General features: G+C 39.3%; 1 protein-coding gene across 2 annotated transcripts in view; it reads left to right on the top strand.

Moving 5' to 3' along the window:
- Window positions 1–12,836, top strand: part of DGKB (diacylglycerol kinase beta) — a 2,237,541-nt gene that overhangs the window by 415,380 nt on the left and 1,809,325 nt on the right. For both annotated transcript variants that reach the window (XM_069211796.1, XM_069211795.1), the window contains one exon: window positions 5,611–5,764. In XM_069211796.1, coding sequence (XP_069067897.1) covers window positions 5,611–5,764 — 154 coding nt within the window. The remainder of the gene's footprint in view (window positions 1–5,610; window positions 5,765–12,836) is intronic.

Raw genomic sequence — 12,836 nt, 5'->3', positions numbered from 1 at the left:
AGGCAGATGCTATTTGTATTTTCTTTAGTCTAAATAAATCCAAAGTGGTTGAATCCTTTGTGTAACACAGGCACACAGTTAATTGGTGTAGCAATGTTTTTGTTTGAATAATAAATAATACACAGAAGAGCCAGACCTTTGCTGGGGTGTGAACACCCAAAGGCCAACACCTCAGCAAGGAGCTCAAATGCTGTTTGAGTTTACCCACAGAGATGTGTGCTCCAGCCTAAGTGTTGCTTGTGTTTATTCTCATCCTCAGGAAAAATGTAAACAGTGTGCAGGCTCTTGTAGGAAAACAGACACACACATTTGTGCCCCAGTCCAGATGCTGTTTATTTTTTCTTGGCCTCTAAAAACACTAACAGTCCCTTTCTATTCCTTGATGCACTGAAACCCATTTCTGAGCCTGAGGTTGTTCAGTACCTGGGTGATGTGGCGTGTGAGGATGTCACTACTATTACAAAGAACTCTACACAACTAAACATTGGTTAAAAAGGGATTTTCTCATATTTCTGTGAGGGAAAGTTCTGGATTTTTTGGGGAGCACCAAAACTCCCACCAGCCAGAGTTCCCATCTCGTGTTCCCAAACTTCTACCATAAAAATGTTACTTTGAAATTAATAAAGTGTTAATATGGTCTTCCATCTTTGCAAGGTTGGTTTGTTTCTGTTCCATTCAATAGGCCCACCTGTAGAAGTAGGGTACAGTTTTTATTGGTAAAATAATTGGAACATTAGATGAGACAATATTAGCCATTTGCAGAAGCTCTTAAGTTCTCTATTTGACCGTTACATTACATTTTAGGGATCAGACTCTCTGGGGATCAGCATGATAGCAAAATAACATATGACCCGACATTATGCTCCTCAATAACAACAAACTCCCCTCGTCCATACCTGCAGGAAAATAAAAAGCTCTGCTCATATTAGTAAATTGAAAAATTGAAGCTTTACAGTTTTCTTGACTGATAGTCCAGTGCCATCAATTTCTCAGAAAAATGTAGCCAGAATCAACACAATAAAGTATCATATGAGCACATTCATTAAAAAAGTCCTAGTGATCTCCAGAGTGGTGGAAGAAAAGTAATCGGAAGGCCTAGGGCGCTCCAGTGGTCTTGCTACCGTAAGTTCAGTATAATCATAGGGGGATCAGAGAGGCAAGTACATCTTGAGTGGATTTCTTGTTTTCTGGCTCTCCGTTTCATTCACTGCAGCCCAGAAGCAGCCCCTCAACAGTGTCTTGCCCTGCACCTTAACAGTACACATGGAGCCACCCGAGTCTTTCTTTCACTGGCTTAGCCCTGGTTCTGGGTTACTTGAAGATAGGAGGGTCCACTCAGATACTGACACAGACAGGGACAGACTGGGACACAAAACAGGCCGGGCACCACATTAACGGTGTCCTCCATAAGCGAATCAGGTAACTAAAAAAGCATCCCACATTTGACAATCGGGGAAATTTAAACCTGTAAAGAGAAGTTGTCCTACTGTTTTGCAAGATATGGACGATTATATTCATTTGGACTTGCTGAAGGTGATATTTGTGGTAATAGCAGAGAGAATATCAGTCAGAAGTGTCCCACCAGACCATAAAACCTGTTCACAAACAGCCAAGATATCAGTTCACACATTCCACAGGTGTCACCCACTGACAGTACAGTACTGTAAAGTTCCTCCAGTGGGCACAGGACCAAGCAGGGCCCACCTGCAGAGCGGGTAACTACCAACCTGTCACCTCTGGAGTCCAGGGGCCTGTCTCACAAGGTTTCTATGCTAAATCTCTTCAGCATGCTGTCTCTAACCACTGGCCCAGGGAACTCCAACCATCTCCTCTAACTCCTACCACAAGGCAAACCTCATCCACTACTCAAGAAGCCATTGTTCAAGCTGCCACTGTGTCCCAGCAGCCTTCTCCTTTAGGCTGCAGTGTTTCACCATCCTCCAGCTGCCTTATACTGCTAGACAGAGGCACCTAAATCATCTATTAGACATTCTAAAGTTGTGTGGAGCCCACCCACAGTGCAGGAAGCCATCGTTCAGGCCACCAGTAGGCCCCAGAAGTCTTAATCTCCAGACCACGGTGCTCTGCACTAACTCCAGGTGTGTACCCAACACAGCCAAAGCCAACGTATACCATCTCTAAGCCCTGAAGCCGGCCTATAAGGCATGTGAAATCACTGGGCTCCTTGGTGCTTTGTCAGGTCTAGCTACTCCACCATTTTGCCATGCCCTGAATTATGCTTTTTATAGATACATATATTTGTAAGCAATTCTAGATAATAAAAATTGTTGGGATTCCAGGATTGCCAGGATTACCCTCTGTCTTTAGTTTACAGAGATTGCGCGAGTCGGTCCTGCACACAAATAATGCAGACATCTCCCATCATACATTACTGTTTAGTGAACGGGTCACAGCTCAAACCCTGGAAAAGATACCGATGTCTGATAACCGCATCTAAGAAGTCATTTTGGAACACAGGTTACTGTCATGCTTTTGAAGGGATATCTTCCAGTGTGAAAAAGACAGAAAGATTCAGCCATGTTTTAAGGCAAAGTATTGAAGGTCTCACAATTGCCTCGTTAAACTTGATCTCCTGCCAACTAATCATGGTGTGTGAGATCTGGCACCCAGCAAAAGAAACTTTAGGATGTGTACATGTTTTTATGGTGATATATTTCCTCATAGCCCACAGTGATATCTGTGATCAAAAGACAGAAATCCTAAACCACAATTTTGCTTGCAGCTTACTTCCAAATTTGTAAAATCCACTGATCCCAATGTATCATGCATGGCCCTCCTCTTCCCTAGCCCATAGAAGGGAGAAATAAGGAATGAAAACGATCCCACAAGTGTGAAGTAAAGGGAAAGGGACTGTAAGACTATAGTTGTGGATAAAAGAGACATGAGTCAGGCTTGGCATTTGGTAATTCTGACATTTGGCTGCACCAGGAGTGGGCTCCAAAGAAAAGGAAAAAAAAAAAAAAAACAATTGTGGGACCTAGCATATTCTTCTTTAACAAATTAAGCTCCAGATAAAACATATATAGCTTCTTCCCCTCCAGTAAGAAGACACAGTAGAACAATTTTGGGGCTTATGGAGGCTGCAGGGAATTACAGTGTTTTGTAAAATGTTGCTAAAAATGTGACAAATGTCAGGTTCAGAGTGTTCTACTCACTGGCCTTTCAGGGCAAAAGAAGTCCGGCTTGCACAATTGATTTGCTGGGCCATACAGAATCCGAAAGTATATGTGGCTATTTTCACAAACAGCTTTTTGAAGTACTTTTAGTAGTAATACTGTAGTACTACTCATGTACTACAAAATGCAGTTCACAAACCTACGTACAGCAATTTTTGCTCTCCTATCTTTTCTAGGCGGTGATCTCTGCCGCTAATGAAGATGCCTCCACGCACGTATATCTAAGTTTTTGTCAAAAAAGGAGGGTTAGAGAGAACATCCAAACAAAAAAAACACACACAGGAGTAAGCTCATTGTTATTCATATATGGCATGTTACTGTCACAAGAAAGGTCACAAAACAGTTAGAAACAATATGTACAGCACCACACATAATGCAGGTACTGAAACACATTTCCACAGAAATAAATGGAGGAAGGAAGTTACAAAAATACATATAAGGGAAAGGAAATAATTTTGAAATTAATATAATTGTTTTAAGTTTTAACATAAATATATAAATGCTATTTGATTGATTGTTATTTTAGTATTAAAGTTATAATACATTTCAAGCTTTTGATAAATAATTGATAGTATTCTATGCAATAATTTTAATACATTTTAATATATGAGATTTTTCTTTAGGGATATTAAATGAAGTTAAATATATTTTTTATTATTCATTATTTTATTCTCATTTAACTTAATATGAAATGTATCCATATTTTTCAATCTACTGACAGGTTGCAATGAAATACTGATGCAGTGTTTGCACCAATACATAGCAACACAGAGACCAAAGAGGTACATGTGCCCTAGCAACCAAATGCCAATTTTCTTTAAAAAGGTTGTAACACAGAGGTGCAGACTTCCTTGCATTTATAGGGTAAATGTATAGATTAAATTGATTACATATGGTAGCTGTAGAAAATGTAAGAATGTCAAAGTTTCACTTAGCCATCAATTTTTCACATGCCCAGTAGTTAATGGACTATGGACAAAAATGCTGTCAAGCATTGAACAAGTTAAGGAATAAATCTTTTTGAATCATATTTAACCAACTAGAAAATGAAGAGCAAATCACGCCAAGAAATAAAAGATGAAAGCTGCATCAGTAAGTAAAACATTGATCCTAAAACATTAGAAGTGCTCAGAAACTGCCACAATAGAAGGCTGTTACTGAGATAAGTAAACTGGCCCCTATAGTAGGGATCACTTACGAGCTTAGAAACAAACAATATAGGTACAAGGAGATAAGGGATGACTTTCTAGAATGTTATGCATCTTAGATACTACATATGGATTTGTTTTTGACTCATGCATTTGCTGTAAATATGTAGAATATTTTACAGACTAAGGCCCATATTTATACTTTTTGTGCACCGCATTTGCATCATTTTGTGATGCAAAAGTGGCGCAAGCTTACAGAATACAATTATATTTTGTAAGTTTGCACCGTTTTGCAAAAAAAAATGACGCAAATGCGGCGCAAAAAAGTATGAAAATAGGCCTAAATTTGTAAATATGAAATAGTGAGAGGTTGGGTATTTACTTAGGACCTTTATTAGTACATCTCTAATTTCCATCATTATATTCTTAATTAGTTGAAAGATTATACTGCTTTTTAGGTAAACTATGTGCTCTTATTATCTGAAAGTCAATAATAGGCCATTGTACAGCACAGCTAGTTTTCGATACGTAGAACAATTTTGATCTACCTTCTAAAGCTGGTGCAAAGGTTTATATTTTTGACACATTTTATTTTTTTATTTTAATGAGAATTGGCTACCTAGAGTATTTGTTATTATGATTAAGTATTGGTATGTGTTCCTTCTTATAATAAAACAATATACATTTTAAAATATGGAAATTATAATACAAATATAGAAGTTGTAAAAAATTTAGACTTTAAAGAACTGAACATCATGTGTCCCTCACTTGACAGAAAAGAGGGGAATGGCTGTCTGGCATGACATAGGTGTTGGGATGCAGCATGAATGCTCTCTATTGCACCCTGCTGCCTTATCCTAAAAACAGGAGTGAATGTCCTGTCCCTCCTTTTTCAGGCTTTTTAGTAAGCTATAAATCAAGAGGTTGAACCAGATCCTGTTACTGTGTCCAAATGTATTGTATTTATGTCTTAAATAATTAAGACTAATAACTGTAAGAGGTTTTATTATAAATGTAATTAGGTAACTAACAATGAAGATTGACAGATGTATTTAAGTTCTAACTCTTTATGTGTGCAATTTTGCATAACATTTTTTATATGATTCTGTGAATGAAATCCACAACAAACTAGCAATACTAACATTTGCATGATTTGTCTTTGTTACCTTAATGTTACTTCAACATAAAAGTTCAATAAGCATTTAGATTACTTTATACACACACTGTTCTTCTTGCTTTTTAAGCTGATTAATGTTTATTTTTAGGCAATTGATTTTGAAGGGTTCCAGTTATTTATGAAAACCTTCCTAGAAGCTGATTTACCAATTGATTTCTGCCAACATCTCTTCATGTCATTTAGTAACAAATTTCCACATGCCAGCCCATCTCTCCAAACAAAGAGTCAGCTCCCCTCAGGAGGTATGTATATTAACGTAGTTAAGCTTGAAATGCATGTTCAAAAACACTCTCTATGTCCCTATACTTTAATGTTGAAAAGACATGTGTGACAATAACACATGGTCATGTTGCAAAGTGATATAAAGTAGAAATGAAATATTACAGTTTTTCTCATTTGGAATAATCTAGTGTAAACTATATATGTAGCATCATATACAATTTCGAACAAGTATTATTAAAGAAAAATGATCATGGTAGCAAGCTTTAAAAGACATAGACATTTTGCAATACTTATAATTCTAATAATACTACTGCATAGTTATATGTTTTAGTTTTGACTATAGTCTCTTGATTAAGGCTCAATTTGCAATATGTGGGGAACCTTCTTTTTCAAATGTTTACCCCTTTTAAATACACTTAAAAAAGTAAATCATAATTGCTGTCTGAACCATTTTGTCAAGAAGAGTATGAATATTCTGTAACACTGTGAGTCATTCAAAGTTAATGAAGACTGAAGCAGATATCATCCCCAGATCTCACTTTTGCTCTCTAGTGGCATTAAGAATCTCTGGACAGATAAGCATCATATATTTAGGTAATATTGTCAAAAGGAGATATTTTTAGCATTGCAACATCAGTTGACCATGTGCAGTAGATTAGTGGTGATGTTTTGATCTGACTGATTTTATATCAATTTTAAGATGTTCTTGACTAGCCAGAGCTATGTAGCTGCATATCCTCTATTTCAGTGAAATGCAGCTATAATTATTAATGTCAAGTATTGTCATTAAGCAAGAGAGTCATGTCAAAGAGGGATGGCATACAGAAGGGAAAATGAAAGTACAATTTATTTATAGGGTATAGAGTCATGTACGTGTTTCTTTTTTGTGGACTCCAGCTGCATTTTATCAATGTTTTCCAAACCCTTCCAAATCAGTTATTATCAGTGCTAATTCAGCATCTAACTCGCAAAAAGAGATAAAAACTATGGTTTTCCAGTGTTTGCAAAACATGTTTTTTTTTCAGGGAGTGTTATAAAGCACATATTTCATTTAAAGGAAATCAGTGCACTACACTGTCACTCACATCTCTTTACCCTCTGTCACATCTCATTACCTCTTACACTCACTGTGTCAGGAGTCCATCTGGTGTACAGGAGTATTAATGGATTTAAAAAGTAACAGTGCTGTATTTAAATAGTTTAATAAACACATTCCTGGACACACATTCATTTAATCAGTATTGAATATTATGAGACATTATAGAGGGGTGGTTAATCCCATCAACAGCATAGCACCTTGTGAAACTTTCAAGAGTTTGAATTACACTAGAATAAGCATGCTTCCCAATGAGCATCTACACTCTTTGCATAACTACCGTAAGGTGGTGCTGCTGTTGTGTGAACATTTGCAGAGTTTTGCTCTGCAGATATTGTCAGAGTTCCAAAAAATCTCCACAAGTTTCCAAGGAACTCTGTGAATGGGTGGAAGAATGGCTGTCTGCACATTTGTGGTTCTTTTTCAGACCAGTAGCATGTTCTGCAATGAATTCAGTGCAAATGCCAACACACAGTGCATATGGGCGTGGCCATTTTGTTTTACCTGCTTTCAGTGTTCTGTGCATGGTGCTGAACCTTTCTCTCAATCTGTGGCAATCCTCCCCATTTCACTCATTCATCCCCCTTTTTAACAGTGTGTATCTTTTTTTGTGTGCATTTTATGTTTTTATCTTCTTTTTGTACTTTTTTGTTACTTTTTGTACTTTTTTGTTTTCATTTTCTTCCTTGCGTTTGTTCCTTTAGTTCTTCCTTTCTGCTTTGATTTTGTTCTACTTCTTTGTTTTTAACCTAGCAATATAGCAGAACAGGGATCAAGCAGCGGCACCAATGTGACTGCAACTGCAAATGCAAGTCACACACCATGTGGCAGCCAGCCCGTACAGTGGTGAAGCACTGCCCCATTTTTATAGAGGCAGAAGTGGCTATGCTTGTTGTTTTGTGCAGCATCACCTCTCCTCCATGCTGGTAGCAGATAGTAGACCTAGAAGAGGGTACACCCTGTGGGAGCATTGGCTGCTGTCGGTGAGAGTGTGCCGGTACGTGTGCTATAGCACAGAGGTGAAGCACAGTGCACAACAGCTTACAAACTGCTGGGCAGTCCTAATAGATCAAAGACTGGACCTGCTCAACTTGCTGGATGTCAAGGTTCCAGGGCTTGGTGAGTAATTTTTATTTTTCGATTATTAAAAATGCTAATTTATTTTCCAAATACCATGCTGCTCACACTCATAGATAAGTTAAGTTTACCACATGAATAATATCTGATCCTGCTTGAGATAGCCAGGTGCTAGCCGCTACTTACTTGTTCACATCAGTGCTCGCTTGGGCTGATTATTTAAGAAGTGATGCAGACTCCTCTCTCCTGTCACTAAGATACTGATAGTAGTATATCAAGGAGTTAGCATTCTCTGTTCCTTTCTTTATGTAGCTCATGCAGTCCCAGTCTCCAAGTGATGTTTAGTAAGCATTGAAAAGAGACACAGGGCTGGCCCATCAAAAGGGGGGAGAATCAAAGATAATTTGTTACAATGTATTAGTATTTCAAAATGTAGCTTAGGTTTAGGAAATTAGGAATAGGGTTCAGGTTTAGGAAATTGGGAATAGTACAATAGGTGATCTGATTTAGAAAAGTACAATGCTACCGGGTCTGCCACTCAAAATATTTTGGGGATATTAACTGTACTACTAATCTAGTTATTTCATGGTCTTTATTTCTTACATCAGCAAGTGCAAGAGGGCATTACAGCAGGGGGAAAGCCAATGGTTTTGCTGGCCCCAGTAAGTCCTGTGACTATTTCCCTAAATTTTACCTCTCCCCATTATTGGAAACATTTTCTTGCTCAAACTGTTAAAACAAGAGAGTGTCATGGCCATGGACCACCCAATGTTGTAAAGTATGAGATCCTATTGCATTTGCCAACCAAGGCCATATGTCCTTCATTTGCCATTTCACCTCTTCATTGCACTTCCATCGATCAGAGTCATTCACGCTCTGTCGCTTCATTATTAAAGTTTTTGATTGGCTTGAATACCTGGCTTTTCTAACTAAAGTGATAGTTTTGATAGAAAAATGCTAACCAAATTTAGTGAGGTATTGCTGTGTGCTTTGTTAAAAAATAATAATGAATACTTTGGTGCCAAATCTGATATCTAAAATGTGTAATATGTTTTCTAGCTGCACAAACCACCAGTGCCAGCAGCAGTAGCACCAGTGTAATGAAAGAGGCCCAGGAGGTTGGAGGGGAGGTTTTCCAGCAGTAGGGGGGACAAGTGGTGGTGGTAAGTCACATAGCTTGCTTACTAACAAATTAAGTATACTGTTTTGTTAGGTGAGGTAGACAATCCCACCAATCATCATCACCTCCCTCCCCATGACATTTTGCCACCCGTGTCCTAACTGCATCATGGATCAATTCAGCACTGAAGTGTTGGTTATACAATATGTGTCTGCTTCAGTTAGTGCATCATTATGGGGGTTTCAATGCATTTTCAAACCTAATATGAGGTATGTTTTCCAGTGCCCTCTAAATCACCTCATACATCACTTCGCTCCATTATTCATTTCTTTCCTAAGCTATGTCCCAGCCTCTCCAAAAATTGAAAAATCCATTCATGGCATGTGCCACATTTTTCTGCCCAAGTGATTAGTTTATTTATATTTCAAGTCTTCCATGACAGACGTATGCCTGTTCAAATGTTTCCATTTCATCATTTCTCAACTACAGTGACTGACTAAGCAAAAGCTGAGCACATGATGAGCAGTGACACCCCACTATTCTATAGCAAACCTTTACCTAGCTTAATTCCTATAATTTACCTTGTAGTATAGTAACTGCATCCTTACTGCTAAGTGAATTTATTTGTTGAAATTTTTTTGCGGTTGAGGGCAAGGCAAATACAATATTTATCCTGCTCACTTCCCCGTACTGCAGTGCATCATTTTTTCCAGTGTCTACTTATGGCACAAAGGATATCTATGTTTATATATGTGGCATGTGTGACATAGCATTATTATAATTCATACACCTGTTTGTAGTCTGGGTAGAATTGAAAAGGCAGTCTGTGAAGAGCAGGGCCAGACCATTGGAATTAAAGTAAGAAAATAGCTAATTACAGCTGCTCCAGCTACATACTGCAGAGAGTACCAGGGCCGATGCTAGCATGCCTCAATTAATGTCGCACAACAAGAATAGACTACTGTTATTTATGCTGCATATATACTTTACTCATTAATGAGAGGTTCTTTTGTCTTTGTATATACAAAGTATCTGTTTAGTTTTTACTATGACATACTTTAAACAACATGTTCTGCTACTGTGCCACTATATAAACAAGTGTTTGCACTGAGCATTATTTACAATTTGTCCTTTATATTTTTTTCCTTTCTTGATACAGCTATTCCTGCAGGTCCACCATCTTGGCAGGAGATAGCAGCTTGGGTGTGGCACCAATGGATAGAGGTCATCCAGGCTGAATATTGAGGCGATGGAGGCACATACTGTTGTCCCTAGAACCCACCAGCCACCAGTGCCTCCATTACAGCCACACCATCCACAGTGCCACCAGCAGTAAGGATCCACAATTGATGCCCCCTCCTCTTTACCCAGTGACAGCCTGAACAGTCACATAAATGTACATTGACTTTTCCCCCTGGACATTGCCATATAAATAAATATTTATTTGCACGGTTTTGTACTTTACTTATACCCAAACAATATCCTATTAACTGAGTGGGAACAACTCAGACTGGGGTGTCATTACTTATGGGGTGGTCCTTGAGACAGCCTCACTCGCCGTAGCAGTCAGGACCGCCACTGATGTGTCGGTCCAACCACCACATTACTACTCTGGTGCTTAGAATGCCAGGGAACTGCCAGCACTGCAAGGATCATGGATCCTGGTGGCCTGGCGGCGGTGGAGGTCCTAGCAAGCAGCGCTGCCCTGGGGATTATGACCTTGGTATCTGCTAGCTTCTTCATAGTGGGAACACCGCCATGAAAAGGCTGTCGGAAAACAGGTGCAGGGGGCCCCTTGGCATGGGCAGTGCTGGGCCCCCCCTGCACAGCACAATCGCACAATTGCAATGTTCGCTGTCTGCTTTGCACCTTGCTAGCTACGGCATTGCCACTGACTCAATTACAACCCTGAGACAATTCTGTAGCCTGTTTCCCGCTAAGCCAACGGGCAGAAACTCAGGTTTCCACCCACAGACCTAGCAGGAAACTCATAATGACTTCAGTGGGGAAGTCAACGCACTGTCAGGAGTTTGGCAGATGGGCTTCCCCATCCGCCAAACTCAAAATGAGTCCCATAGTCCATCCTATTGCTTGAAGATGTTAACGTTTGCAGCACCAAGCCGCTTATCAAGGTGTATATGCCAGTTAGTTATACCCATGTCCTACTACCCTCTGTTACTGTATTGATGACTGGGGGATATGCCTTTACCTATATGGTCTGGTGACAAGTTTTATAGATAAGAAAAATATAGGCCCATATTAAGGAAAAAGTGGAGCATCAGTTCTGATGCACCACTTTTCTTGTGCCCCCCCTACCGGCACCTAACGGCACCATGGTTGCGTCCTATTTTTAATATGCACACCATTATGGATGTTAGCACAATAGCATCAACATTTTTGATGCTACTGTGGTGCTTTGCTACACTAGCGTCAAAAATGTTGACGCTAGTGCAGCAAAGTGGAGGCCCATAGGTTACTAAGAGAGCGTCATTTTAATGCCCTTAGCAGGCATCAAAAAGGGTGCCAAAAATGATGCAGTGAAACCTTTAAATTTTCCTGCTTCATTTTTGCAGACCACTTAGAGCCGGAATGCCCCCATTGCATACATTATGCCTAGCGCAGGCATAATGTAGTACAAGGGGTTACAAAGTGGCGTAATGCATGCATTGCGCCACTTTGTAAGTATGGCGTGGTGCCATAAAAATTATGCTATGGCGGTGCTAAGGTGGTTAAATATGCTCCTTAGTCTTCAGTAGAAGTTACTATTTACTAACTAAACTAGAACACTTCACACCTTAGTAATCTTACCTGAATAGTTGAAGTGATGGTTGCTACCTCTCTCAATCTTTCAAAACCTTTGCAGGGTTTCCAAGGTGCCTTCTTAATGGTGGTGATAGTAGAAGCAGGCTAGCATGCTAACAGGGAAGACAAGACATTACAGGCAAGGTCCCACTCCCACCTAGGTGAACTCCAACTGTAGTATTAATCAGAAGAATTATCCATCCCAGGCAAATAGATTGGGAAAAAACACAGTTAGTGGGTTATTTATATCATAAATCATGAAAATCTGAGACAAGACTACCACCATGACACAAAGAAGACATGTTATAAAACTAGCAGTAGTGACTTCTGAGCAACAGGGAGCTATTTAATTAATTTATAAAAACAATTAAAACTAAACTTCCAAAATCCTTGCTTCAGTCAGAGTGGGCTCAGCACAGTAGAACGCTAAGCTTGTAAGCAACACAAGGCCTGAATGATGATGTTGACAAATTATGTAACATATTTGACTATAAAGCATGGGTGGATAAGTGGGGCTGCTGTGGGTTAATGCTCAGGTAAGAGAAGATCCCACAGTGAGTTGGTGTTGCTTTCACCACATCTGCCCCACCAGGCATGTGATCCATTTATGGTTTGAATTCATCAGTCACACCTCAATATGTCGCACAGCCTGGGGGAAGAGTGTTAGGGGTTTGATGAATGGATGGGAAGAGGGAGTTGAGGAAAGATGTGACAAAGACAAACATGACACAGCAACAATATTCATCACAGTGATGAGTAGCACACCATCATCAACAAATCTGCTGTGGAAGGGAATGAAGTAATGACACAGTTCCGTTAAATGAATTGCAAACAGTCCTCCTGCCACAGAAACACAAGCTATGTTATGTCTACTAGGTTTGAAAAATACAAATTATGGAGGAGTGAACCCACACAGCTCTATAGATGAGGACTGTTAAAAGAAAAATAATACTTTATAGAAAATGCCAAATTGAGTGGTACATCATCATCCTTCTTG

This window comes from Pleurodeles waltl, chromosome 10, assembly GCF_031143425.1.
Source record: "Pleurodeles waltl isolate 20211129_DDA chromosome 10, aPleWal1.hap1.20221129, whole genome shotgun sequence".
NCBI lineage: Eukaryota > Metazoa > Chordata > Amphibia > Caudata > Salamandridae > Pleurodeles > Pleurodeles waltl.
The sequence above is the reverse complement of the archived record's forward strand: the minus strand, read 5'-3'. Positions and strand labels throughout refer to the sequence as shown.